Source organism: Ursus americanus, chromosome 1 (genome assembly GCF_024610735.1).
Source record: "Ursus americanus isolate L20-20 chromosome 1, mUrsAme1.1.p, whole genome shotgun sequence".
NCBI classification, from domain to species: domain Eukaryota; kingdom Metazoa; phylum Chordata; class Mammalia; order Carnivora; family Ursidae; genus Ursus; species Ursus americanus.
The window spans coordinates 43,427,764-43,455,412 of NC_142127.1; the positions used below are offsets into that span (position 1 = coordinate 43,427,764).

The window sequence follows — 27,649 nt, forward strand, 5'->3', positions numbered from 1 at the left end:
CTTTTTAAAAAGTTCACAAACAAGACATACTCACATTCTTCACTACATGAAAAGAAAATATTAACTCCACTATTTGCTATTAAGAGCGCTCTAAATTCACAGCTGCACTTGTTCTATTCTAATCCACATTTGCAAAACTGCTCCTTGATTTCTTTTGTGAACAGCTCCATCGTATATGCAATAACATGGCAATATTTGGCTGTAATCCTATATCAATTATGCTGTTTGTTAACCTAGTAAAATTATTTGGCCTAATGAATTTCTATCAGCCCTAAGAAATTGCTTTCAGCTCTAATATTAAGCTGATTAGAGATAATACATAGGAATTTCTGTGTTTTTAATTGAGAGTTCCTCTCAAACCCAGTGGTTAATGAGATAAATTGGCACTTAAAAATACTCTTCCACACCAGTCTTCTGTGTAGAATGTAGACTTCCTAAGACTAGGGATGGAAAAAGAGTGCACAGGGAGATTATCCCGTCATTTGCATCTCAATTAGGTGCCTTCCACCCCAGGAAGCAAAGGGTTTTGACAGAAGTATTACCTTGAGAGTATCTGCAGAGTGACAAAAGTCTTGGAATATTTCAGGACTAAAGCAAACAAACTAATTAATTAATTAAAAATAAATAAATACATAGGGGCACCTGGGTAGCCCAGACGGGTGAGCATCCGATCCTGATTTCAGTGCCGGTCATGATCTCAGGGTTGTGAGATCGGCTCCATGCTGGGCTGCTGGGCATGAAGCCTGCTGAAGATTCTCTCTTCCTCTACCTCTGTCCTCTTCCCCCCACCAAAATAAATATTAGAAAAAATAGAATAAATAGAATAATTATTGCTCCCCCCACCCCCAACATCATAGTAACCACAAGCAGTGCTTTGGGTCCAGGGTATCTTAACAGTACTTACATTCTTCAACAAAGGAAAGAAGGAGAAAAAGCTATCCTGCTCAGGTCCAACGGGGTCCTGTAACACCCATCTTGCGATTTTGTTGATTTTCAGAGAATTTGGATGTATGAAGGCCTAGTATCCTCCAATCCTCCGTGTTATTGGTCTGAAGGCCAAAGGTTTCCAGAGACCTCAGGGCATTTTAATTCCCTATCATTCCTCACTAATCCTCAGAAACTACTTCCTGATCCCACTGCCCTCTCCAAAGCAGTATCTATTATTCTGGGCCACTGGGCGGACATACTTGATGAGCTTGGCCCAGAGCCCCTGCTTCATAGGCTACTGATCTCAGCGAGGCCTTCAGGACCCAATGCTGAACAAGCCAGCTCTCACTTGGAGGTCCTGCCTCTTGGGCACCGCTAACCCGGGATCCAAGCAGGTGGCTGGCACGAGCCACTAGGCACACTGTGTTCATGCAGCCTTCGTCTTCACAGTCTGGCACTCGTGTACATAGCAACCTGCTAACAGTCTGAGAAATTAAAGGGTGGGACCTGCATGCAGTGACACTGTAAAAAGATTAGAAAATGTGAGTTCTATTCTTGCCTCTCTTCCACTTGATAAAGGATTATGGCCAAGTACTAGCAGGTAATTTAATTCACTTGGGTCTCGGTCTCTACATTTGTAAAGCAAGAAAACAATTAATAGGAACCCTTACTGCTAAAAGTTTACGATTTTAGATCAATGTACAGTATTTAATCAAAAATTTAAAAATTATGTTCAGATGCATTAAAAAGTTAGAAAAAGATGAAGTACCCAAGATGTTAGCAAGAGTTATTTCTGAGCAATGGGACTGTGCTTTTAGTTTTTGTTCAGTGGTTTAGGTCTATCTTTTGTTTGTACATAATTTCTAGTTTTCCATAATATTTTTTTTAAAGAATATTTTTTAAGATTTTATTTATTTATTTGAGAGAAAGAGACAGTGATCATGAGCAGTGGGAGGGGCAGAGAGAGAGGGAGAAGCAGTCTCCCTGCTGAGCAGGGAGCCCACTGGCCCTGAGTGGAGGGCAGACCCTTAACCGACTGAGCCACCCAGGAACCATATAGTTTTCCATAGTATTTAATAGTTTATTTAAACACATTATTTAAATGTAAATATTTATTTAAAATTTAAAAATATAAAATAAAATTGTATTATTTTCCAACTAAAGATTGAGGTGTAAGATCACTCAGGTAGGATTCTTCTAAATCACTGAACTTTTTTGTATTGTTCTGGTAGAGCTTTCTTATTTACATATAGACAAAGCCTGATGGAACTACTTACTCGGCATCATTAATTCAAGTCCAACCAGCAAAGTCTTTGCATAATTTTTTTTTGTAGAATAGAGTTTTAGATGCTTGGAAAATAATTCCCTTGAAGGCATCATCCTCGTTTTGAATCACTGAATACATATTCATTGCTGAATATACATAAATAAGCCAAAAGTCATAGAGACTTTTTAATAGTCTCAAGTCTATCAAAACTTTTCCAGATGTGTACAGAGATGTATTCTCTTTTGGAAGGTACAGAAATTTCTGGAGCAAACTTTGCTAGTCACTGCAGATCTTTGGGGAGGCATATGGTAAGACTAAGTCTCTTCTCTCTGCTTACTTGGTGTAGTGGAGCACTGTGCTCTATGACCTTTTTTTTTCCATCTGTAGAAATGGTCCTCAGTTTATGAATGTTGCCCTAAATTCCCACCTCTCTTTTTCTTTTTCCCTTTCAGCATCATGTTTCTTCTCTCATAGTATCTCAGCTCTGCCTCCACACTCCTCCTTGATCTGTTATTCTCCAGTTGTTTGCATTTCCTGGTGATAAGCCTTCAGTTTCATAGAAATGTCATTGCCAACTGTGCAAGAACCAATCCTAAGTCATAAATTAATACAAATCACTTTATGTTATATAGTCGTCTGTTCCTTTAAAGTACTTTCATATAAAGATATCCAGAGAAACAGTTAAGCCAAAAAAACAAAGTAAATAGGGCATGTGTGTGTGTGTGCGTATACACAACCATATATAACTATATATCCGACTATATATAGTGATTAATATTTACATAAATGAATACAGCACAATATGTAAAAGACATTGATAAAAGTGGATTCCTGTAGGGATTGGGGGGACACCATGAGCCAATGGATTCAAGAATGGGAGCAAAACTTCTCAAGGAGTAATTTTAATGTATTTTTATATTGTGAACTACATGTTATACCTACTCAAGAGAATAAGATTACAAATTAAGGGGCACCTGAGTGGCTCAGTCGGTTAAGCATCTGCCTTCGGCTCAGGTCATGATCCCAGGGTACTGGGACTGAGCCCCGCATTGGTCTCCCTGCTCAGCGGGGAGTCTGCTTCCTGCTCTGCCTGCTGCTCCCCCTGCTTGTGCTCTCTCTCTCTCTGACAAATAAATAAACAAAATCTTTAAAAAAAAGGTTACAAATTAAAAGAATAAGTGAATTAATAAATGTGTTTCGAGACTATAGAATAATGCATTCTCTCTTCCTTCTCAAATCCCCCAACAAGAACAATGAACACAAACACTAAGGCCATCTACAAAGAGACTAGGAAGCAAATTTAACCATGAACTTTAATATATGAAAACATAAAATGGCTGGAAGAGTGGTAGATGACTTAGAAGAATGGAGGGCAGTCAAACCTGAGGGCAGAAACAATGATAAGAAATCCAGTATGTCCTGCAAACCCTGAAATACTCAGAAATTAGAAATATAAGCCATGTACACAGGAGGTGTTATTAGAAATTAAAAAAAAAAAAAAAGATCATGGCCCGTAGGTCTGTATAAAGGGCCTTTACAATCCCAAGTTCTCCTTCCAAGATGTGGAGAGGAGACAGCAGGCAAGGGCAGCGTTGTCAGAAGACAGATCATTGAAGGCCTTGTAAGCAACAGTAAAGAGTTTAGGCTCTATTTTATAGGTAGTGGACAGTCATCCAAGAATTAACATAGAAGAATGTCATGTTTGGATTTAGGCTTTTAGAAAGAGTGCTCTAGCACTAACAGAAAATGAAAAGAAGGGTATGACCTGGGAGACCAGCTGATGCCATTTAGAGACTACCGCAATGGTACAGAATAAGATCATGAGTCTAAGAAGAATAAACTGAACAGAAAACTTAAACAGAGCTGCATTCTATATTTGATACCCACACATAAACTTCCAGCTTGCAGTAAACTGTAGGTACTCCACTCCATCCATGATTACAAATACATTTTCCCAAACAGGAGTGATTAAACTGTAATAGAAGGACACAATAACACTCGTAATAAAATCTGTAACATTAATAAGTTTTAGTAAAGCAAATAGCATTGCTTCATCTTTTGAAACACTGGGTTTCTAATGAATTTGTGCCCCAACAAAAGTCTGAAGAATCCTGAACCCCAACATAAAGAAGGTAATTAATGCTTCTCAAATGATTAAATGCCAGTTTTTCTTAAGGAAAAAAAAAAAAAGAAAGAAAGAAAGAAAAAAAGGACAGAATTAACCAAAATCCTTAATAAAAAGTTTCCTTGCACATTATTCTAAGTTTGTCTTAAAATTACTATTTGGAATTCTCTCCTTGCATATTTTCCTTCTTGATTACTGAGGAATTATTTAAAGTACATTTGGTCTAAGAAGATAAAAATAGCAAATAGTTTAGAATGGCTAGAGCAAAAAACTGATAAATACACAAAGATAACATTTGGTGGAATAATATGTTCTTCAAGTTGGGACTTTTTGGCATCTTATTTTTACACTTCAAATCAGGCTGAAGGAAACATAAAACACAAAAATTACCTTGAACTTTTCAGCACAATTTTTGTCTTATCCTGAGGAAAGCTGGAACTGTCACACTGCAAATTACTCTGCTTGAGTAAAGAACTAGAGTCACTCGTCATCCAAAACACTGCTGAAAATATTGTTTCCTAGATCTAGACTTTAATCCTCGAAATATACTCCAAACTTTCGTTTACTTAATCTTACTCTAAGGAACAGAAGTAATGTCAGATATTCCCCTTATTATTAGTGAATTAAGTACACCACATCTATGGCTTTACACAGCTCCACTTTTTGATGGTATCATAACAAGAAAGCCAAACACTATTGCCAGAACATCAGTGAAAGTGAAAAATACAGGTAAAAGAGAAAACCAAAGGCAAAATTTGGCTCTAAAATATCACATATACTTGCATTAAACACACAGGCTAGAAAGGTGGACAACATGCATACAGTCACAGGTTTTTAAAATAATCTTCATCAGTGCATTTCACCCTCTTTCTTAGCTCAGATACATAATCACCGAGAAAGGTCATAACTGGGATCCTTTATTTTTATTCATTTACACAATAAATATTGCTAAGTATTTCAAATTATGTGAAAAGGGATTAGAGAAAAATTAGCTGTAGTCCCTCTTACCAAGGGCTTACAATCTAGAAGTACCTATAACTTGTCTTAGTTACATAAGCAGTAAAGGTGCCACTCACTTTCCCTGAATTTAAAAATAAACTGAAGGATTTAATTAACTATACTAACTAACAACTCCCAAGGCATAAAAGAAATTAGGTTGATTTTAAGAGAAATAAGACAATGGGTGGAGAGGAAGGATGGAAGCGTGGGTGAGTAGATGGACAGAAAAAAGAAAGGACAGAAGGAGGGAAGAACTAAGGAAGAAAGGGAGGAAGGGAGGGGAGAGAAGGAAAGAGAGACAACAAGAGAAGAAAAAGGAAAAGAAAAGAAAATTAAAGAGGGGCACCTGGGTGGCCCAGTCAGTTGAGCATCTGACTCTTGGTTTTGGCTTGGGTCATAGTCTCAGGGTGGTGGGATCGGGTCCCATGTGGGGCTCTGCTCTGGGCGTGGAGCCTGTTTGGGATTCTCTCTCTCCCTCTCCCTCTCTACCCCTGCCCCCCCCACCTCGTATGCACGTGCGCTCTCTCTAAAAAAAAAAAAAAAAAAATAGGGAAAATCATTGTTTCATCTTTAGAAATAGGAATGTATAGAAAAATAGAAAGATTCCATTTTGTTGCCTAGTGAGTTTAAGAATTGATACCTTGAAAGGAGGAAGCTGTTGGGAAGGATGAAAATGAAAGCAATCTCCAGGACACTTGGAAGAAAGAGGGGAGGGAAAACTGCAGGAGCTGACCTGAACTAAGAAATTTAACCAACAATACGTCCTGAACCACACTCTCTTTTTTCTCCTTACACCAAGTAGAGCACACTCTCCAACTGCATGGAGGCCCCAGAACCTTCTCTCCTTCATCCTTAGTCATAAGGAGACATCTGCCATCAGCAGGTGCTAAGAGCAAGGTAAGTAAGTGCTCACCCCCACTGCTCATAGAAAGAGTAGAACCCAGTTCTTCTGCCAAAGACTAATCAAGGGGGAGGTTGGACTGATGGGTTCATAGATACTAAGCCGGGATTTGGAAAGCATTTTCCCACAGAAAACTGATAAATAAGGTGATGATTTAAACAGTAGGCACATTATATATTAAAGTAAAATTTTAAAATCATTGATCCTATGGAAAAATGCATCCAAAGTTTCCAAAGTTACCAAAGAATTTCTGAAATACAAATTGCGTACATGTTGAGATTGCCTGTATAGGAAGTGAGCATTCATTATTTGTGTGCAGGCTTATTTTTCTAGTATTATTTACTATATTTGAATATTAAGTAAAACATACATTTATTTATACTAGAATGTAACTTTTTGTCATAGCAGTTAAGTAATAAAAAATAGTTGGACTAAGTATTTCTGGAATAAATACTATTTTGGGGTCAGGTCCTTTTTGAGGTTGCAAAAATTCTTTCGGTCATTGTAGCAGTTCTTTAGGTGATCTCAGGGCTCTATCTATAGGTCTTTACTTACCAGTTCTGAAGTGTAAAATTAATGATCTTATAGAGTCCTCCAGAGGCAAGAGCAACAAAGACAGATTAGAATACTGACTGTGACCATAACTGTCTGTCTGGATGACCTTGAAGTGAAAATGTCCCTTTCTCTCTCTGAATGCAGTTTTTCCCTACAAAGGGGAATGGTTAAATAAGATATCCTCCCAGGTTCCTTCCAGTTTCCACCATCTATTCTTCTCTCAGGTGCTCTTTGTTCTGGTTATCCTATTGCTGCATAACAAATTGCCCCAAAACATGGTGACTTAAAACGACAACTCTTTTATTGTATCTCATGCTTTTGTGGATAGGAAGGCAGACTTAACTAAGTAATTCTTCAGTTCCGCATGGTGTCAAGGTATGCAGCTGGTGGATGGGCTAGTCTGGAGGATCCAAGACTGCCTCACTCTCATGTCCAGCATCTTGGCAGGGATGGCTAAATAGACGGGCTTAACTGAGACTACTGATCAGAGAGACTTCCCATGGCCTCTCTGGTGGTCTCAGTACAGTCATACAAGGCTCACATAAGAAAGATCACGTTTCGTAAAGACGGTATTCCAGGAAACAGGAAATGGAGGCTGCCAGTCCCTTAAAGCTTTAGACCAGGCACTGTCACAGTGTCACCTCCACTATATTATAAGTCAAAGAATCAGATCCCTCCAAGATTCTGAAGGACAAGACAGGAATGTGAGGCATAGCAAAGAATCTATAGCCATCTTTAATCCATCATAGCTTGTATCTAGGAATTGACGCCAGGGGTGACACTCCTTATTCTGTCCAATATTTCACAGTAGAAACTGAGGAGATAAAAAAGGACAGTCTCTGCCTTCAAAAAGGTCACAATTTAACAAAAATAATGGCAAAAGAGGCACTCCATTTCTGCTTAACCTAATTCAAGTTGATTTATTCTATTGTTACTAATAGAGCATTAATTGACAAAAGCAAGTATGGAAAAATGCCATATAAAAAAGAACACCAAATTATAAACAAAAGTATCTATATATGCACAGAGTCTGAAAGGAAAGAGAAAAAAGTTCTGGGATGTGGGACTCATTTCCAATTTTGAATGATAGAATATGGACTGAATGACATATATCTTCAATTCTTAGGCAAAATATTACAGAACTGTATTCAACAATCTGTAGGAAACATCTGTCAATTCTAGTTTTACCATCAACTAACTCTTTAGCATATCAGACTCTTAATTCTTACAACTAAAAATAAAAACCCAACCTATATGAGATACTAGCTAGAACCATTGTTCAGATCATAATATGAAAATGGGAAAAGAAACCAGAATTATTTAAATACATAATTAAAATATTTTTCTTCAAATAATTAACTTACAAAAACTTCCAATCACATGGTCCCTTCTAAAACAGATCATTTGTTTCAACAAATGATACTTCTCTAATAGTCTAAATGAAATAAATTAACGATGCAATCTAGAGTACTTCATATTAAAACAATCAGGTCACAGGTTCTTTGGGTCAGCTAAAGCATGCCCCCTCTGCTGTCTGTATTTGGAACTAAGCACAGACAAAAACATATTTCAAGAGCGCCCCCGAGTGTGGTCTATTTCAACAGCCACTTTTGCAGTCATAGAGCCCTGACAATTCCCATTGCCATGGAGGGTTTTTATTAAACAACAAATAGGCCTTTTAAAAACATTTTTTTTTTTTTTTAGTAGAGTGGACCTACAATGGTGCATTAGTTTCAGGTGTATAACATAGTGACTCAATATCTTTATGCATTAGGCTATGCTTGCCACACTCTTTCCCTCCAGCAATCATTCATTTGTTCTGTGTTTATAAGTCTGATTCTACTTTTTGTTTGTTTATTCATTTGTTTTGTTTTTTTAGATTCTACATATGAGTAAAATCATATGGTATTTGTCTTTTGCAGTCTGACCTACTTCACTTAGCGTAATAACCTCTAGGTCTATCCATGTTGTCACTAATAGCAAGATCTCATCCTCTTTTCATGGCTGTATAATATTCCACTATATATATAAACCACATCTTCTTTATCTATTCATCTAGTGATGGACATTTAGGTTACTTCCCTATCTTGGCTATTATAAATAATGCTACAATAAACATAAGGGTGCTTATATCTTTTCGAATTAGAAATACTCTATTTTTAAAGTGACTCAAACAAAAATTCAAGCAAAAGCTAAATCCAGACCCATTCCAGACCTACAGAAACAGACTCCCCAGGGATAAGGCTCAGGAACCTGCATTTATATCAAATACTCTAGGTATGTGTCATCCCTGAGAAAGTTTGTGAATTGCTACCCTAAAGCATTATATATATACAAAAAAACTTTTTTTTTCTTTAAGGATTTTATTTATTTGACAGATATAGCCAGCGAGAGAGGGAACACAAGCAGGGGGACGGGAGAGGAAGAAGCAGGCTCATAGTGGAGGAGCCTGATGTGGGGCTCGATCCCATAACGCCGGGATCATGCCCTGAGCCGAAGGCAGGCGCTTAACCGCCGCGCCACCCAGGCGCCCCTAAAAAAACTTTTCTAAGGTTAAAGGTTAATCATATTGTTAAGTGAAGGACTGCTAACTTCTTTTTATTAAATGGAATTTAATTCAATCTCTAAATACTTGAATCATTTTTTTAATCCCATATGTTATAAACCAGTAATCTCTGCACTGATATTTATAGCCTTGCATTTATTCTAATGACGTGTGTCTGACTTGCTAATGGGGGACAGGTCTGCATCCTGATCTCTGCAGGTGACCTGGGTTCTGTCCAAGGGGAAAGAAAAAGACTGAGAAAATACATTCCTCTCTACTTCATCTACTTCGTCCAATTGCTCTCTAGGCCACAAGGCTGGGTTTTTACTAACTTAAATCTCAATTAAATCCTAGGCAAGTGTCTGTCAATGAAAATTAATTTAACACCCCAGAGTACAGCTGAACTCTTTCAGTCAGAATGCATCCTGATTTGAGAATGATCCAGTTTCCCTGGTAGTTTCAAAAAAATCATTAAAAATCCTACAAATTAAAAAATAATAATAAGGGATTTCTGACATTTCCTGAAATAACAATAAAAAGGACTTCTGTTATTTCCTAAAAGCAATATACCACTACCACAAGAAAAACACTAGAGGTAAAGGAAGATCAGGATATATTAAAGTTGGGTTTCACATGCAGTTTAAAAGACAACTCTTTCCTACTATCACAGACCATGTTTCACCAATAATATCTGTAATCATTGAAAACACAAAGGGGGTATTTTATATGCAGTTTTTAAACAGAATGCTACCTATCAATTTTGTGTTAGGTACTCAGGGCTAGAACTGAAATCTGAAAATCTGGGTTCAAGTCCCGGCTCTGTCATACAATACAGTATGATTTAACTCTTGAGTGAAAGTTTATGTTGAGTGAAAAGAACCTTTGGAATAATCTAAAACTGGTTCTGTTCCCTTAGGCACATTGGTTATGCCACGTAAGAGTGACGTCTCAGCAATGTCCACCTCTAGAACTGTACCCTTTAATGCTACTCATAGTATAGGCCTGGCCTATTAAAAACATTCCTTTATTGTTTTCAAATATTTTTGAAAGTTAAAAAAAAAAAAAGAAGAAGGAGGAGGAGGGAAGGAAGAAAGGGTTAATAAGAGTCTGTAAATCTTACTGATACAGGACAGTCTGAGTTTAGATCTGGCTTCTGTCACTTCCCTGCTGTGCAATTTTGATCAAATTATAGAATATTTCTTAAACTTAAATGTCCTCCACTTTAAGATGGATATAATGATAGTGTCTACCTCACTGACGTATTGGGAAAAGGGGATGTTATAAAACTTATTATCTTCTTAGCACAGCATCTGGTGCATTGTAAGAACTGAATAAACATTACTGATAATAATCCCTAAGTTATTACCATTTAAGTAAGCCTCTGTATCAATAGGTCAAAGGAATATCTAGAACTGAATATATCTTGATGTCTAAAGAATAACTGAGAAATGCCTCATAATGCTGCTGATAGACAAGATAGAGTAAGACAAGTATGACAACATAATTATATGGTTGACCCTTGAACGATGCAGGTGGTTAGGGACACCAACCCCCCAAACAGTCAAAAATCCACATATAACTTTTGACTCCCCAAAAACTTAATTACTAGTAACCCGCTGTTTACCAGAAGATTTACCTGTAACGTTAATAGTCGATAAACACATATTTTTTTTAAAGATTTTATTTATTTATTTGACAGAGATAGAGACAGCCAGCGAGAGAGGGAACACAAGCAGGGGGAGTGGGAAAGGAAGAAGCAGGCTCATAGTGGAGGAGCCTGATGTGGGGCTCGATCCCATAACGCCAGGATCACGCTCTGAGCCGAAGGCAGACGCTTAACTGCTGTGCCACCCAGGCGCCCCGATAAACACATATTTTAGGTGTTATATGTATTATGTACTGTATTATCACAATAAAGTAAGCTAGAGAAAAGAAAAACTATTAAGAAAATCATAAGTCAGAGAAAGTATGCTTACAGTATTACCAAAAAAAATCCCTGGATAAGTGGACCCACATAGTTCAAATCCATGTTGTTCAAGGGACAAATGTAAACACAATGACTAGTACAAAGAAGACAACAAATATTGTTTGAATGGATTAGCAACATGTTGAGGAAACTTAGTGTTGACTAATCCACCAGCATCACCCTTGAGGGCAGGCTAACAGGGCAAGGTTTTCTTTCCTTCTTGAATGAAGATATTAATGTCATCTATTCCCATGTGCATACGAAGCAAAGCTGAGTGGGACAATTACTGTAATAAAAGAATACAATTCAATAATATTCTGACATACGGGGAAAGCAGATCAAAATTAAGATTTAAATAGGGAAAGGTAAAAATCCTACCAAAAAACTAAGCAACTAAATTTTATTCTAACAAATTAGACACAACCTTGGTTTTCATGCAGTTCATAAGAAGGCATTTATATAGGGGTTTTATTGATCACAAGCAAAATAAACTCATTATCATTGAAAATGCTCAAGGAGACCATATGGATGGTCATCTATCAGATATTTTAGAAATGAATCCTACTTTGGGTAAAGGTGCTGCTATCTGAACCTTCTGTTCATTCAGCAAGTATTTACAGAGGACCTACGATGTGCCAGGCACAACGCTAAGGTCTGGAAATGCATTGATGTCCAAGGCAGACTTGGCTCTTGCTGCCTCTACAGAGCTTCCTGGAGAGCAGAACACTGATAAGTAAACAGACTGATAATGCAACAGAACTGACCTGGTAGTTTATCTCAAAGCAGGACACCTAATGCAGAATGGATAAAGTCAAGAGTTGTTTTTCCAAGAGGACTTTGTAACCAATCAGATGAAGAGAGAGAGGAATAGTGAAGAGATTAAGAAGACCTAAGATTTTTTATTTTTAGTATGGGTAGAGTATGCCACGCCCAAGAGAGACATAGAAGGAACAAGTTGAAGAGGAAAAAGGATTAATTCTGTTTGGAATATGCAGAGCCTGAGATGTCAATGGATTGTATAAGTGAAGATATCTAGCAGGCAGCCCAGGATAACTGACGTCTATGTATATTGTTGTTGAGGCCATGGGAGTAGGTGAGATCACTCGAGCAATAAAAGGAAACTATGATGAAAACAAAAAGTTCTAGGGCAAAACCCTAAAGAAACCAACACTGAGATCCTACACAGAAGTCCATAAGAGACAGAAGTCAAGAAAGTGTTTCAAGAAGGGAAGAATAGTTAAAAATGCCCCAAACTGCTGAGACATCAAAATAAGCACAGAAGTAGGTCTTCAAAATAAGGTGGTCTTCAGAGACTTTGGTGAGAGCCACACTTCCGGCTTCCTGCTTCCTGCTGCAGGAAAGCAGAGTGGAAAAAACACCTCAAATGGTTAACAACCCAAAAGCCTCAATACTAAATGATATAGGTATCAATAAAATCAGAGAAGCTTTAGAGAGAAAGAATTTTAGTTAGAGAAAAGCTGGGAAGGAAAAGAGAGTTGATAACCAATCCTCCAAGGGTTACAAAAAGCCACTTCCCACAACACTGAAAACAACACTAGTGTTTCTCAAATTTTTCCACCAGAACTAATGAAAATGCAAAAGAAAGTAACTTACACAGCCCTTGCCATCTCTGGGTAGGTAATGATGTTAAGGTATTAAATTTGTTCTTAAAAATTCATGTAAATTGTGCATTCTGCTCATAAAACAGGAGTGTTTATTTTAATATAAAAATATTTCCCCCTATTTTCAATTAAAATGATTGTTCCAGAAAGGTGTTCCATGTTTATCATGCAACTTCCCATATGGACCTCCCACAATCCTCACACACCCCATATGTATACGCACATCATATAGTCTCACTTTGAGAAATATGGAGGAGGTGCTTCATTCCACAAAAGTGACATCCTCTGGCAATCTCTGTAGAAAGCATCTGCCAGAACCCAAGTCCCATGAACTGCTACATGACCTGTAAACACTTCTTCCTTTCATCTTTCTTAAAAATACCCCCTTGAACCATCAAAGTATGTTTCAGACATCATGGAATCTGATGGCTACAACGATGTTGAAGGGACTTGAATTATACGCCCTCTTCGTTTTCCTTAACTAATGAGTCATCACTTATCAAGTACTCTGTACGTGGAGGTTGACCCAATGCCTTCAAATATTTAGTCACTTTTCTCTAAAACTTACCCATGTATTTCCCAAGGTGCAGACATGGTTTTGTAAAGAGGCTCTTATGCCTTTGGGACAAAGACAGGTTTAGCCTAAATGAGGTCATTAAAACAAAACATCAAGTTCCCAGTGCCCTGAGATTCCAAGCCAGTGACCTACAGAGTGTTCCAGCTGATCTTAATTTCCCTGGCACAGCACAGTAAGAGTACTGTAACATAATGCAAAATGTCTCTGAAGAGAAACTAGATACTGGCTCAAGTCTTGCCAATACACAGTTAAATAATACCAAAGTACTCCTTTCATCTGAATACTGGGCTTCACACGCATATGTCACCCTTCCCAAGAATGAAAGTAATCTTCCACTATGAATGTGGGTTGATTGAAAAGCTTTTATTGGACTCAGCCCCATAAAGTATACGTGCTTTTTAACTGGCACACACAGGCTGGTAAGACTGAAAACACCCACAAGGGGACCAAGAGACAAAGAACAGAACTTATTCTGAGTAAGGGTAATCCAAATTTAGAACGTGCTAATAGTGGTAAATCAATACTCAAACGTTTATCCTGACTTGGATCTCTAACATCTAACAATATCGGACCCCTCCCAGGAACTAAACTAAAGTTCACTTTTCTAAGTTTTCTTGCAAACTCTTTATCTTTCATATTAAAATATCAGTACATTCCCAAATATTCCCTCATTCTTTCACTTAATAATAACCACTTCTTCTGCTCCTCCCCCACTCATTAATTTATTAATTTATTTTTTGATTCAGCAAAATTTATTGAGGGCCTATTAAATGTCAGGCATCGTTCGATCAGCTGGAGATTGAGTAGTTTATAAAACAAAGTTCCCGCCGTTACAGGGCTTATGTTTCAGTGGGAAAAAGACAGAAAATAAACACATATATGCGGGAGCATATAATATGCCGGATGATATGTACCAGAGAGAAATATTAAGCTGGGTAAGGGAGAAAAAAAAGAGAGTGCAGAGTTGGTAGAAAGCAATGTCGATCATCAAATTCCATCTGAGCTAAAATTCATTTTTCATGGTCCATCATCCAATAAATCAATTAGGGCCTCTAATAACATAACTGAAAACAATGAATTGGAAACCATCTGAGTTGAAAAAGATTTGTTACTGATCAGATTCATTCACTTTCTCAATTTCTGGATAGTTTATCAATGAGGATTTACCATTAATGATATGTTACTCTCTCACTTAAAGGCAGTTTGTTCAAACTAATACACAGAAAAATTGGGGGGTAAAGCGTTGATTTTATCACACCTTGGCCAAACCAACATACAAGTGAGGTTTTTGCATGACTTCTTCCCAATTTTTTAAATAAAATGCCATTGTCTTCTAATGAGCTTTAAATACATTTTCATCAAAAGTTTAGAGCTATAAATTTAGTTTATTCAATCTAAGGAAAATGTCAGCCATATAATTAAAAAAGGTAGTCCTCACTCTCGAATCAGTCAGCCAAATTAGACTTATATTCTATCAAATAAGGTCCAACTTTACTTTTCAATTCAAATAAAGGTATGCATTCTGAGAAAAAAATATATTTAAAAACACTGAAAATTAATTACAGATTATATCTTATAAGAGAAATAGGTGAAAACAGTCAAAATTAAAATAATACAGAACTAAGAGCGCTGAGGTGTATCATGAAGTGGTAGGAAGGACATGGAATTCCTTTGGTAATTGTGTAAGCTTACATTCCTACCTCGATTTTCAGCCTTTGGATGTAATTAAATAAAAACCAAGTATAAAATTAAAAATAACTCCATTAACACACTATCCGTCAAGATAAAAATTTCTGATGTTTTTAATGAAAGCAAATGATGTATATACCCTAAAGAAATTAGTCTAATAGCCAGTATATTTGTTATTAAAAGAAAGTGGAAAATATTAAAGTATTTTATGATAAAATGGGATGGTAATTGATTGGCCTATTAAAATACATTCCTCATGTGATTTGATATGATTTTACAAAGTCAGTTTTAAACACAATATTGAATAACACACACAAAATCTAAAAAAAAATCATGTACAAAGTATTTCCTCGAGTTTATCCAATTATCTTCAAAAATCTTGTAGCTTCAGAAAGGATTTCTGTGGCATTTAGAAGAATCAGAATTACTAACTATTAGATGCTGTGGCACCCTCCAGACCTGCCCACTTCAGGGCTGAAGCACTCAGCCTCCCATCTGCAAGCACCAGCCACCAAGCCCTCTGAGCTAAGTCCTCCCTTCCTGCCATTGCACTCAGCTGAAGAGAGCTGCCATGGGCAGGCCCTTCCTGGGGAGCCCAGTCCCTTTGCCCCAATTTTGAACAAATCTGTAAGGCCCACCCAGCTCCAGAGCTCCCATGGGATCTACTGAGGCCTTTGCTGTGGCTGCACTGAAGCCCAGCTTCTCCCTCTGTCCGTTCCCACAGGCAGTTTTCAAGACCTCTCTCCAGTAAACTCCTTGCAGGCAAACTTGTGCTCCAAGTCGGCTTCCCAGGGAACCTCACCTGCAGCACAAACCCACAGCACCTCAGGTGTTCACAGGCACATTTTCTTTCAGCTATTGGTTTATCCCAAGTATTGAAAATAGCAGAAAATACATTTAAATACGTGACAAAATACTATTTCAGTATTTCATGCTGATGCGCTATTTACTTTGTTCTTAGGAAACTTTCCCTCAAAGGTTACATATTCTCTGACAAGAATCAGGAGAGAGAGAAATTAAAGTCAATAATTAAAAACTGAAAAATAAGAAGTAAAAGCTGTTGTCAGTCCCCTCACGCAATCATATATCTGAATTCAGAACATTTCAACACTAACCAAAATTCTCATTCCTCATCATGTCTCTCCTTAACAGAAATTCATTTACCGCGTAAAAAGACAGGAACCCCTTCTGATTTGTGGTGCTTTGATTAATCATCAAAGGAAGCTCTCCCTGTGTGTGACGCCCTGGAGGTTTACATGCCCCAGGGGAATGCACCAGCTGAGAATGTTATTAGGAACGCAGGTGGGTTCTCAGAAAGGTAAGTTTTAGGAAAAAGTACATGTGGAACATGAGGATCCGAAAACGATTCTCTTAAACCTGTGAGTTTGCACATCCCTTGGAAAGTTTTATATAGTCAAGGGATATATGTCTGCATTTCTACATCATGAGCACTGGCCCAAGTCGTTCCGCAATGATATTAATAGTTAATAATTAAAACATTTGCTAACACCTACCACTCCTTGCTCTGAGAGATTTGTATTATGAACCCAACTGATATTTCCACTTAATTTTTTCTAATGTGGGGTTTTTAAAATACACACAGTAAGCTGGAAGGAAGTATAGCAGTTCACCAAACACTTTTTATTTATAATCTCATTAAATAAGTATAATGTACAAAATCAGAAATATATCCATTAATTTTGTTACACATGAACAAAATGTCTAAGTGTGTAATAAAAGCAAAAGATATATACTGTTAAAAATCTTATTGGCCCAGGATCTTAGCATATAATTTAATTTTTTTAATAAATACTGTCAATAGAATTAGAAATACTTTTTTAATTTTTTTTTTTTAAAGATTTTATTTATTTATTTGACAGAGATAGAGACAGCCAGCGAGAGAGGGAACACAAGCAGGGGGAGTGGGAGAGGAAGAAGCAGGCTCATAGCTGAAGAGCCTGATGTGGGGCTCGATCCCATAACGCCGGGACCACGCCCTGAGCCAAAGGCAGGCGCTTAACCGCTGTGCCACCCAGGTGCCCCATACTTTTTTAATTTGATGAAGAAGATAACTAATCATGATTAGAATAAATATGTCAAACACAATTTATTAACATTTATTTGAACTATTTATCTTCAATAATCCACTTACTCATTCATTCTTTTCATGAAAGAACCCAAGAACAAGGAACACAAGATACTTCACTTGGAGGGAAAAACAATAAATAATTAGACCAAATAGATAAATGCAACAATTCATATTATGTTAAGTACAGCCAAGGAAATGCACTGGAAAAGGTGATGGATTGGGGGAAAATAAGATAAAACAAAAGCAAGTGTGGAGGGGTGAGGGATACTGTAGGTAGTCTAGTCAAAAGGCTCTGAGGTAGAATAAAAGATGCCAAGTTCACAAACAGGTAGGACTGTCCCTCCTCTGTGGCTGGAATATAATCAACAAAAAGTAGAATGCAGAAGAGGTTTGTGAGGTAGACAGAAAGCCAAATCAGGTAGAATCCTAGCAGGCCAAGGTACAAAGTTGAACTTCATGCTAATTGATCAAAAAGTTTTCAACCAGGCAGTGACATGATGTGATCTACATTTCTAAGAGTTCATTTCTAACAAGTGTATGGAGAATGGACCAAAATAGACTGACACAGACAAAGGCCGTTTTATGCCTCTAGAATGTGAGAAGGTAGTGGCTGAAGTTGGGATGGTAGCAGTGAAGACAGAAAGACATTTATGGATTCCAGAATATTGCCATGAAAAGTGTGGCAGTACTTGACAAAAGATCAGAAAGAGGTCTCCTTGGATTCTGTCTTGAGCGACCAAATAGATTACTAGAGGGTAGAGCAAGAGAAATTTGGAGAAGGACTTAGAGGTTATGACCATCTCAACCCTTTAAGCCAAGCAGAACCAAATGCACTGGACCTATGCCAGCCTCAAATGTTTCACATCTTATGTCACCTCCTTATTTCCAAGATTAAATAGAATTTCACCACCTAACATGGCCCATCTCAGATGTGACACCTTTTCTGACTCTCTACTATTTGGACCTTGACTTTGACATGCAATTTCTAGTTTAACTAGCCCCTCCTGCCCCTATCATCACCATAAAGGTGGCTACTGTGCTCCTTGTCCTATGACACCCAAATGTACCCTTTATCACAGGAGGGATGGTGAACACGTAGGAAGATCTGAACAAAGGCTAAGAGGAAAATTCTGAGGCCAGTGGGACCAAACAAGCCTCCTAAAAGTTCTGTACCTACTAGATGGAGTCATTAGTACTTCAAAACCCACCAGAATCACTCACTCTACGAATAGAATAAAATTGTAGCACTCTCAGGGCCTAGAAAGTGTGGGCAAAAGGCTCATATCACATCACTCAGCAGCAGCAAGATATTATTAAAAACTAGGTTTGCAGATTTCCAGTCCAGTATTTTGAATCGCATCATACTGACTCCTATCTTTCCATAGAAACAATATTAAACATGGTGCCCAGGATGTTGTAAATGTACCATTCTTTGGAACTATTATAGATTTAAAAACTTTTATTGGCTCCCTAACAACATAACCACCACATGTAACATTTCATCTATGGACGAAGGTATGTGAATAAACAGTCCTCTTATAAATGATCTTTTGGAATTGAGGAACTAGTTAAGAATGTAAATCCTCCTGGGGCACCTGGCTGGCTCAGTTGGTAGAGCATGAGACTCTTGATCATGGGGTTGTGAGTTCGAGCCCCATAATAGGTGTAGAAATTACTTAAAAATAAAACCTTAAAAAAAAAAAGAATATTAATCCTCCTGTGTTTATTTTCTCTGTAGCTTTGAAAAATGCTAAATGAGTGGAACCAAAGGGAAGGACAAGAAGTAAAGAATGCTCTCCCTCTATCAGCTTTCCCATTTCTCTCCTAAATTGATTTTGAAAGGCTCTCTTCTGCTCCCGTGCCTTGACAAAGACTTATGGCCATTTCCTAGGTTCTCCATTGAGCTATCCCTTATCTAGAGTGCCAAAAGGACAATGCCCAAGTCTGCCTATCCCCGCTCAAATACACATCCGTGTATCCTTACACAATGGAATTTCTTACTATTCTATATAAGCTAACATGCTTAAAAGCAACATCCACAAGACTGCAGAAAGCTTTTCTATATTAATTAAGATCCACATTTATATTGAACCATGAATGGCTCCAATTTTCCTTCTGTTGAAAGAACATAATATATGCCCCTAGGGAAAAACAAACCAGAGGCTGAGCTTTTAGGAGCAGTGAAAAATAAAACCCATATTGCAGATAAAGGTTGGATTGCAAATGTACCCTGCAAATTAACCAAGAATTAGAGGCAACCTTCAAACTGGAAATAAAACCTTGACAAGCAGATCTGCTGGGAGATTTAAGTTTTAAAATAGGAAGAGACAGCTGTCTTCTGTTACAAATGAAAGTAACCAGCATGCAGTAGGGAGAATCCTGAGTTGGTAGCTCCTGTCAGCAGAGGCTAAGGGACATCACTAAGATGCAAGTTCAAGACAATGGCCAAGAAAGAGAACCATCACTGAAGGGTGGCATGAACTGAAGCCACTGTCAGGTAAATATGCTTCAATTGAATTAAGTGAATTCAAGCAAAGGAAGTAGACACTATGAACTGTCTAGGCCAGTCAGCTAAACTAACTGGTAGATCACCATATATCATAGGTATATAAAAAGGCTTTGATTTTGTGTCCACTGTTGTTTGTTTGAGATCTTTTTTTCCTGGGGCACTAGTCATCCATTGTATCTTCCCCACCTTCATACACCATATCTGTTGAAGCTGAACTTCCTGCTCACAGAATGTGTTCTCACAAACTTGGCTGAGCAGTGGTCCAGGCCCTTGAGCTCCTTTGGTTACAGCTGACTCAATAAGAGCTGGACAGACCGAGCCAAAAGCTCTCTCCAGATGTAGACTCCAGTCACTTACCAAGTGCTGAACCACGAACAGGAGGAAAGATTTACTCTAATGGGGTGGCCATCAGGGGCCAGGTGCACTGACATGCAATCAGGACAAGCAAGACTGAAGACAAATGTGAGAATAAATTGGACATAGAAGGAGAAGCAGAGATTATGTGCTGTGCTTGTAGAAGAATGGAGAAAGTGGCTGCCTTGATCTTGGCTAACTTTCTACTCCCCGATTCCAATCTCTCATGAGATCAGTGGACTTTTGGCCTTCAGGGACTATAGCATAACCTTTCAGACTAGTTCATGTGAGGCTGTTTCTTCCAAACAATCAATACCTGGATAAAATACCAACTAAAGTCCGTTCGTAATATTCCTACCTTTTCTCAACTAAATGATATTGTGCACAATTTTGAAAGGTCAGACTGCCCCAGAGTCTAAAAGTGACAGGGAATAGGAATACCCCTGATTTTCCACAGAAGTCAAAGAGAAAAAAAATTAGTCTAATTCCTATGCCCTTCACCAGGACACTGTCATTCAGTGGGCTTTACAAGAGGTCTGAGTATCAACATTTTTAACAAGCATTCCTGCTGATTCTGAGAAAGGTGGTCCAGTGACTACCCTTTAAGAGTCCTCCTCTAATGCCCGCTTCAATACTGCTACAAAGATCTGCGTACTTTCAAATTCCTCCTAAGAAAAATGATATTCATCAAGTGCCAACATTCAGAAGTAGCAAATTGCTGTTGGAAAGACATATTTGTTTGAAACCCTAATAGGAGCAAGTATTGTTTCTATTTATTTTTTTCTGCATATATAAGATATTTGCATTTCATTTCACATTAAATGGGAATTTGTAAAATGGCCTGGGGGAACCTAAATGCAACTTATGATGCTGTTTCCATCTGAAAATGAATTTAAATTTCCAAAGAGCTAATTTAAGGACTTTTGAAATATAACCAGTTTATAAATTGAGGATTTCATGTATCATTCCAATTGAGACAATCTGATTATGATACCAAGAAATTATTGTTATTTTTGTTATAGACGATACCGACATTTTGGTTATAGGAGACAATATATTATTCAGGGTGCATACAAAACTAGTAGGGATGCAATGAGAGGATGTTTAGGATTCATTTTAAAATACTTCAACAAAGACAAAAAAAATTTCAAAAAGGAATAGATGAAGCAAATGAAGCAAAATCTTGCTAATTGCTGAATCTGGAAAATGGGAATACGAGACTATAATTTATTGCTTTCTACTCCTGTGAATATTGGAGAAATGAGTATAGGACAGTTTGGTTAATGTAACAGCCATGCAAGATTCCTACAGGACTATGCAAATTGGGTTAATTACTAGCATCACAAAGGAATGACATCAGAGGCCCATTAATCTGGGGAGAGATGAACTTGTCTTTTGATAGTTCCTGATATGTGAGAGAAAAAATAAATCAAAGGCAGAGCATATGAAAACTAATTTCCTAATTATTTGAAAGATATTTTGTTTTTCTGAGATGTACAAAAAGGCTGAATTCAATACAGAATAGATCGGAAACAGTGTGGTAAGGGGCAAAGCACAGTCAGACATGATAGTCTTTTGATCTCCCTTTATTTAAATTTTAAGAGTACAAGCAAATCATTTCTGGTTTTTGCACTTTTCAAAAAACTCATAAAATGTGGATAACAGACAACTTCTTGGTATTCTAACTGTGGACTGTAAGCTACACACAAAAGCTGGTTATTAGTAATACTAGTAAATCCTATTTGGTGATAAGTCAATTATTTGATAAATTGTTCATACCAATTTTAGGGAGAAGGTGGAGAAGAAAGTTAGAAGATAAAAACACAAAGAGATAGTTATGGTTGAAGAAGAAGGAAAAAAAAAAAGAATCTACGTCCTTAAATGAGTATTAACTAACGGTACCATTACCCCTGCTCTGGTATTATGAGCAGTTATAACTAACAGCACTGGCATGTTTATTCCTTGTGCTACTCTTACAGTTTTCGACTTCTGTGGAAATTGGACCTTCCTTAAAAAGACTCTTCAAAGCCTCAAGAAATGCAGATTCCAGGTCCTCACTGTGCCACCATCAGCCACACAGCATTTCTTAGCCTCAGTTTACTAATCTGTAAAACAGCATTCAACTAGATGACCTCAAAGTTCTTTTCCAGCTCGAACACTCCACAACACAGTTTTTCATGGGTATCTTTTTATCTTTAAAATCTTCAGATACTTTATTTTGAATAAGTTGTACTACAAAGTCCTGGGAAGCAATTAACCAGAACTACAGCACAAGCTAAGTCCCAGCACAGAAATTACCTGAGGGTAGACAAACACAAGACAAACACTGATTCTTCTGCAAGGGCTAAGGATCTCTTATTCTTTCCCTTTCTTCAAATAGTAAGTGCTAAGGGATGATTTCCTGGTAAATTTCAATCAGAAATAGAAAAAAAAAAAAAAAGAAAGAGAGAGAGATCTAAATTCATAAGTTAAGTCACTTTTAATATAAAGTCTAGATTGCAAGTAATTTTTCTGGACCATATATTTAAAGGAATCTGCTTTAAATCTGCTTTATTGGTAAACACAAGGAAATATGCCTAGGAAATATATCTGGGCAGGATTATAACAAGAAGGAGAGAGAAGGAAGAATCCATATTCTATCTTATTCTAGCTCTTATTTTAAAATAAAAATACTGAAAGCCTACAGTAAGTATTATACACTTGAGGCATTTTATTTTCCAACAGAGATAAAGCATATCCTGTTTGTGGCTTCAGTGCACTTTACTACTCATGCATTATGTAGGTGCCTCAAGTTGTAAAAAAAAAAAAAAGAAAAAAAGAAAAGAAAAATTATGGCCTGTAAAATGATTTTTGACTGTGGTTTTGAAAGGCCACATGAAATTTAACATGTCTAGTCTGGATTCTTTCAAACTTTCTGGTCAATTATTCGTAAATAACAAGCGCAATTCTTCACTTTTTCTACAGGGAGAAAAGAATTGCTAAAATGACTGGAATGGTTAAACAAAACAAATGGAAGAGAGAATATAAAGAAAAGAGACATCAGCTCCTGTAATGTGTCAACCATAAATAATAGTCAATAGAAACCTATCACATCCAGTCATTTACATCATCTCAACTGAAGGTCAGAGATAATCAGGCCAGAAATACCAGCTTGAAAAAGGGTCATCTGTGTCACAAAGATACTGAGCCTGGGAAATTACTGACATAGAGTCAGCTGTTTCCGAAGCATCACTCAGTCCAAAGAACTGAGCAATACATAAAGGAATAAAAACAAAGGATCTGTTCTAAATGCAAAGTGTAGGTGGGAAACATAAAAGAATGTAAAAAGGAACCTTCCTCTTTCCCAACTTTGGGACATCCTTCTCCTCACAGAGATCTCAACCCTTGGGCAAAGGAAGAGATCAGCGCGAAGGGCCCTTCCCGGGTGGGATCACCCCTCTGGGACTGGTCTCCAGGAGGTGGGCCAGAACTCTCTGCTCATGAAACAGCACCGCTGTCTGTGTGGGTGTACTGCTCTCTGAGAAGGTCACTGTGGAAATAGGACACAAGGCCAGAGCAGGAAACCAGCTGGAGTCAAGAGTAACATATCACCCTTTTCCCATTTTGCCAATTTGCTAAACCTGACCTGAAGAAATGCTATCATTCCCCAAGACAAGATGTCTTACTCTAGGATGATGACTACACACCGTTAGGGCACACCCTGACTAGACCCTGGCACCCAGAGCCACCCTCTCTTTGATTCTCCCTCTATTAGCATATTTGCTCTCTATTCAGAACAAACCTTGCCCCACTGACATCTCTCACACACAGGCATTCTCCCAGTGTTCATTCTAGAAATCAAAGTGAGAATAAGCCTGAACCTCTCCCCTTCTACTCCTCTTCTTCTGTTCAACTCCTAAGTCATAACCCAACTCCAAATCAAAGCCCCATCATGGTAAGCACCCTTTGTATTGGATTTTTGCTTAGCTCAGTGCCCCAGAACCTAGGATAGTGCAAGGAACACAGCAGGCCGTCCATAAATAGGGAAATAATCTATTAAATTCCCCAGGTGACTATTATGTCATCATCAGACATTTCCTTTTCCCATTCTGGATCCCACAGGCAATCATCAATTTTTCCACCATCATGACACACAATCAAATCTATCACCCATACTCCCATCTTATATCCTGACCCAAAAGCCAAGCTCTTAAAAGGCCCAGATATTTCAGCAGGGCTGTTCTTCGCTTGGGTTCTGACTTTAAACCTCATCCTGATAATAAAGCTCTCAAGAATCTCCTCCTTGTTCATCTCCTCATCCAAAGTCACAGTCCCGCCCACTTAAGGACTTGCCTCCCCCATCAGAGTCTCTAATTGAGAACATACCTCTGCTCCGGGAATATTTACTCCCACTTTCTCGAGTCCTTTTCCAAAAAGCACATGCACCAATTAAACTTCAAACCGCCCCCCTCAAATATATATATATATATATATATATATATATATATATATATATATATATATATATATGCCTTGTTATACCAGACTTCTATCAAAACCCAACAGACCATGGAATGCTTCCCTCCTGTCTTTATTATTGCTTTATGTTATCAAGAACCTATTTATTCCTTAGGGTATTTCCTTCATTCCTAAAACCATAAACATACATTATTGAACACATCATAGGTGGTAAAAGTGCAGAAAAAAGGAAAGAGAACAACAGATGTGGGGAAATGATCAACTGTCTTCTCTCCACTCCTCACTGCAAGTATCTAACTGTTAAAATTTATTGCTTCTATCCTTCAAGAACAAGGTACATTTTGCCTAGTGAAGCCTCTTTTTGTTTTGCTGATTCAAAATTGGGAGAGAATATATTAAGAAGAGATGGGATTATTCTAGGATACACTAATTTTTCTTTTCAAAATGTATAATCATGATGGATCTCCCCATAGTTGCTGGGTCCTTGAAATCTAATTTGCCTAAGTCAGTCTCAAACTAGAAACTGAGAAAGAAAGCAAAATCATAAAAGTAAAGTCCATCTTCTCATCATCACTAAGAAGTCACCTGTCTTCCGTAGCCAGAAGCCTCCAAACGGAGGAATTTACTGGTAAGGAAGTCATGTTGCGTTCTCAATTCCAATTACCTTTTGCCACAGAATCACTATACTATTTTCCTTTAGTAAATGAGGTTGGCTTGGGTTGAAAATGTGGAAAATTAAAGAAGGTATTAAAGCAATCAGCCAATCCCTTTCACACCCCAATACCTTCCTCCAATTTCTGACTAATCTATTATCACATATAACTCTCCCACCTACCCTGTAACTAATAATAGCTCCCAGACTCTGTACTTTACATACATTCTCTCATTTAACCCATCCCAAAAGCCTGGTAGGTAAGTTTTAACATTCCCATTTTACAGCTGTGAAAACTGAGGCCTCAAAGGCCAAAAACTTTGTCAGCCAATAGTCATTTAAAATAGGCCATACCGCTCCTTTGTTAATATTATTAATTACTAAATATCTTAAAAAATTGTATGGATTTAGAACTCCTAAGATTTTTGAATTAGAAAATTTTAAAATGCATACCTGCTTTTTCCTTGAATTTGCTTTGGGAAACAGGCCTGCTGACAACACAGATGTAAATGGAGAACAGCATAGCTCAGGAAAAGGGTTTGGAATAGATGGCATTTCCAGAACATCAAGATCTTTCTTTTTTCTCCTACACCAAGAGAACATAGGAGGTAATTTACATAAAGCGGAATGTAAAATATAATTGCTGACAGGATTAAGAAGTTAAGGCCAACATGTACCACTCTGTGACAACACTAATATATAAAGTATACAGCAAAACTCTGTGATGTACTTTCTGTGGGTCAAAATAAAATTTGTTAATTGATATAAATCAATTTTCTATAGTATTCCTATCCTTTTTTGGGGGGGGGACCTTTAAAAAAATCACTAGGTATAGAAACCCCATTACCAGCATTTTTGATAATTTTCCAAGCTGAAATACAGACTATATAATTATTGATGCAAAAACCATCCTGAGAAGTTAGACATTTTTATGGATCCATTAAATTGACAAAGTCTACAAACATTTAATGAATTCATCCCTATGCTATTTTACTAATCACTTTTGGAAGTTATGGTTTATTAATTATAGCTGTGGTTCATCTCACTTCAAATTTCATTCACAATGTTGCCCACACACAGTCTGTTGATTTTTCAAGTGCTTATAGATACTAAACCGCAAGGCAGTGTTTTTGAAGAGGTAAGTGAATAGAACTTGCTAGTATAAATGTACTCTAGTCCACTGCAGAGTAATTTTAACTTCAGTGAAGTTGAAGCACTTTGAAAATCTGGGGGGAAAAAAAGTACCATTTCAATGTATGAACATAAAGGACTACAGATTTTTGTATTATTGCAGTCTTTTTCTTTCCTAAAGTATGTGCAAAATTGTGAACTCTAAAGGCACTTAGTGCTGAATGCTATGGAGATTGGGAAACCTTTTAAAGCCTCTATTCTTTCCTGCTGAACAGCAAGACTGCTCAAATGTCAATCCCTGCTTTGCCTCTCCAGGGTCGCTGTAAGACTCTATGTGGGAGGTGAACTCATTTATACTATGATTTTTTTAAATATATAAAATAAAAAAGATTAGGGTTTTTTTGTTTTGGTTTGGGTTTTTTTTTTTAGTACAGGGCCACGAAGGGAGGAAGGGGGTGGTTAGCCTGGCCTCCTAGTTCACACGGATGGGCAGAGGTGAGAGCGCCCAGGAGCTCTCAATGAAACGGTGATGCTATTTATAAGGCGCTGGGAGATCGCAATGTCCTGCTGAGCCGGTAGGAGCCAGCTCAAAGGGAATTGTCTTCAGAGACTTTCACAAACTTGGCCCAGCTCTGGGCACATGGCTCACCCCCTAGGACCGCCTCCTCAGCCCCTCGCCGGCTGCCAACCCAGGACACTCCCCCGCGCCCTCCGAGGGCTGCCTACCTGTCTGCAGCACAGCCGCGGGTCCCGTCCGGAGGGGGCAGGAGCGCCCGCGCGTGCAACCAGGGGGCAGGCGCCAGGTCGCGGGCGTCGCCCCTCCCCTGGGCAGCGCCGCACACCTGGGCGGCCAGCGGCGAGTCCTGGGCAGCCGCCCTACCCGCGGCGCTCTGCCCATCTTGCAGGGAAGTGGTCATTGTCGTCGGCCGGGGGGGTCTCGGGTGTCACGGGAGACCCGGCGCGGGGGGAGTGGGAGGCCGGGCGGCGGGAGGCGAAGCGCCTGCTTGGCAGCCCGAGCGCGCTGCAGGTGCGGTGGCCTCGCCGCCTGCGCTCCGGGCCCGGGCGGCTCAGACGCTCGGCCGAGCAGTCGGCGAGGCGGCGGGGGAGGGGAGGGGGCGGAGGAGGAGGGTGGGGAGAGGGGAGGAGCGGCCGGTGGGTGGGGGCCGCGGGCGGCGGGGCGAGGCGCGGAGGGGGCGGGGAGGGCGCCGAGCGCCGGGCGGGCCCCGCACCCGGCCCGGGACTCGCCGGGGCGCTGGCGGAGGTCCCGCGCCGCCGGGACTCGG

At 38.6% G+C, this 27,649-nt stretch overlaps 1 protein-coding gene across 2 annotated transcripts in view; it reads right to left on the reverse strand.

The window, feature by feature from the left end:
• Positions 1–27,441, reverse strand: part of GRB14 (growth factor receptor bound protein 14) — a 109,775-nt gene extending 82,334 nt beyond the window's left edge. For both annotated transcript variants that reach the window (XM_087861107.1, XM_045780709.2), the window contains exons 1-2: positions 27,093–27,441; positions 25,689–25,821 (exon numbers count right to left, since the gene is read on the reverse strand). In XM_087861107.1, coding sequence (XP_087717233.1) covers positions 25,689–25,821; positions 27,093–27,283 — 324 coding nt within the window. In that variant the 5' untranslated portion in view covers positions 27,284–27,441. The remainder of the gene's footprint in view (positions 1–25,688; positions 25,822–27,092) is intronic.
• Between the last annotated feature and the right edge of the window lie 208 nt (positions 27,442–27,649).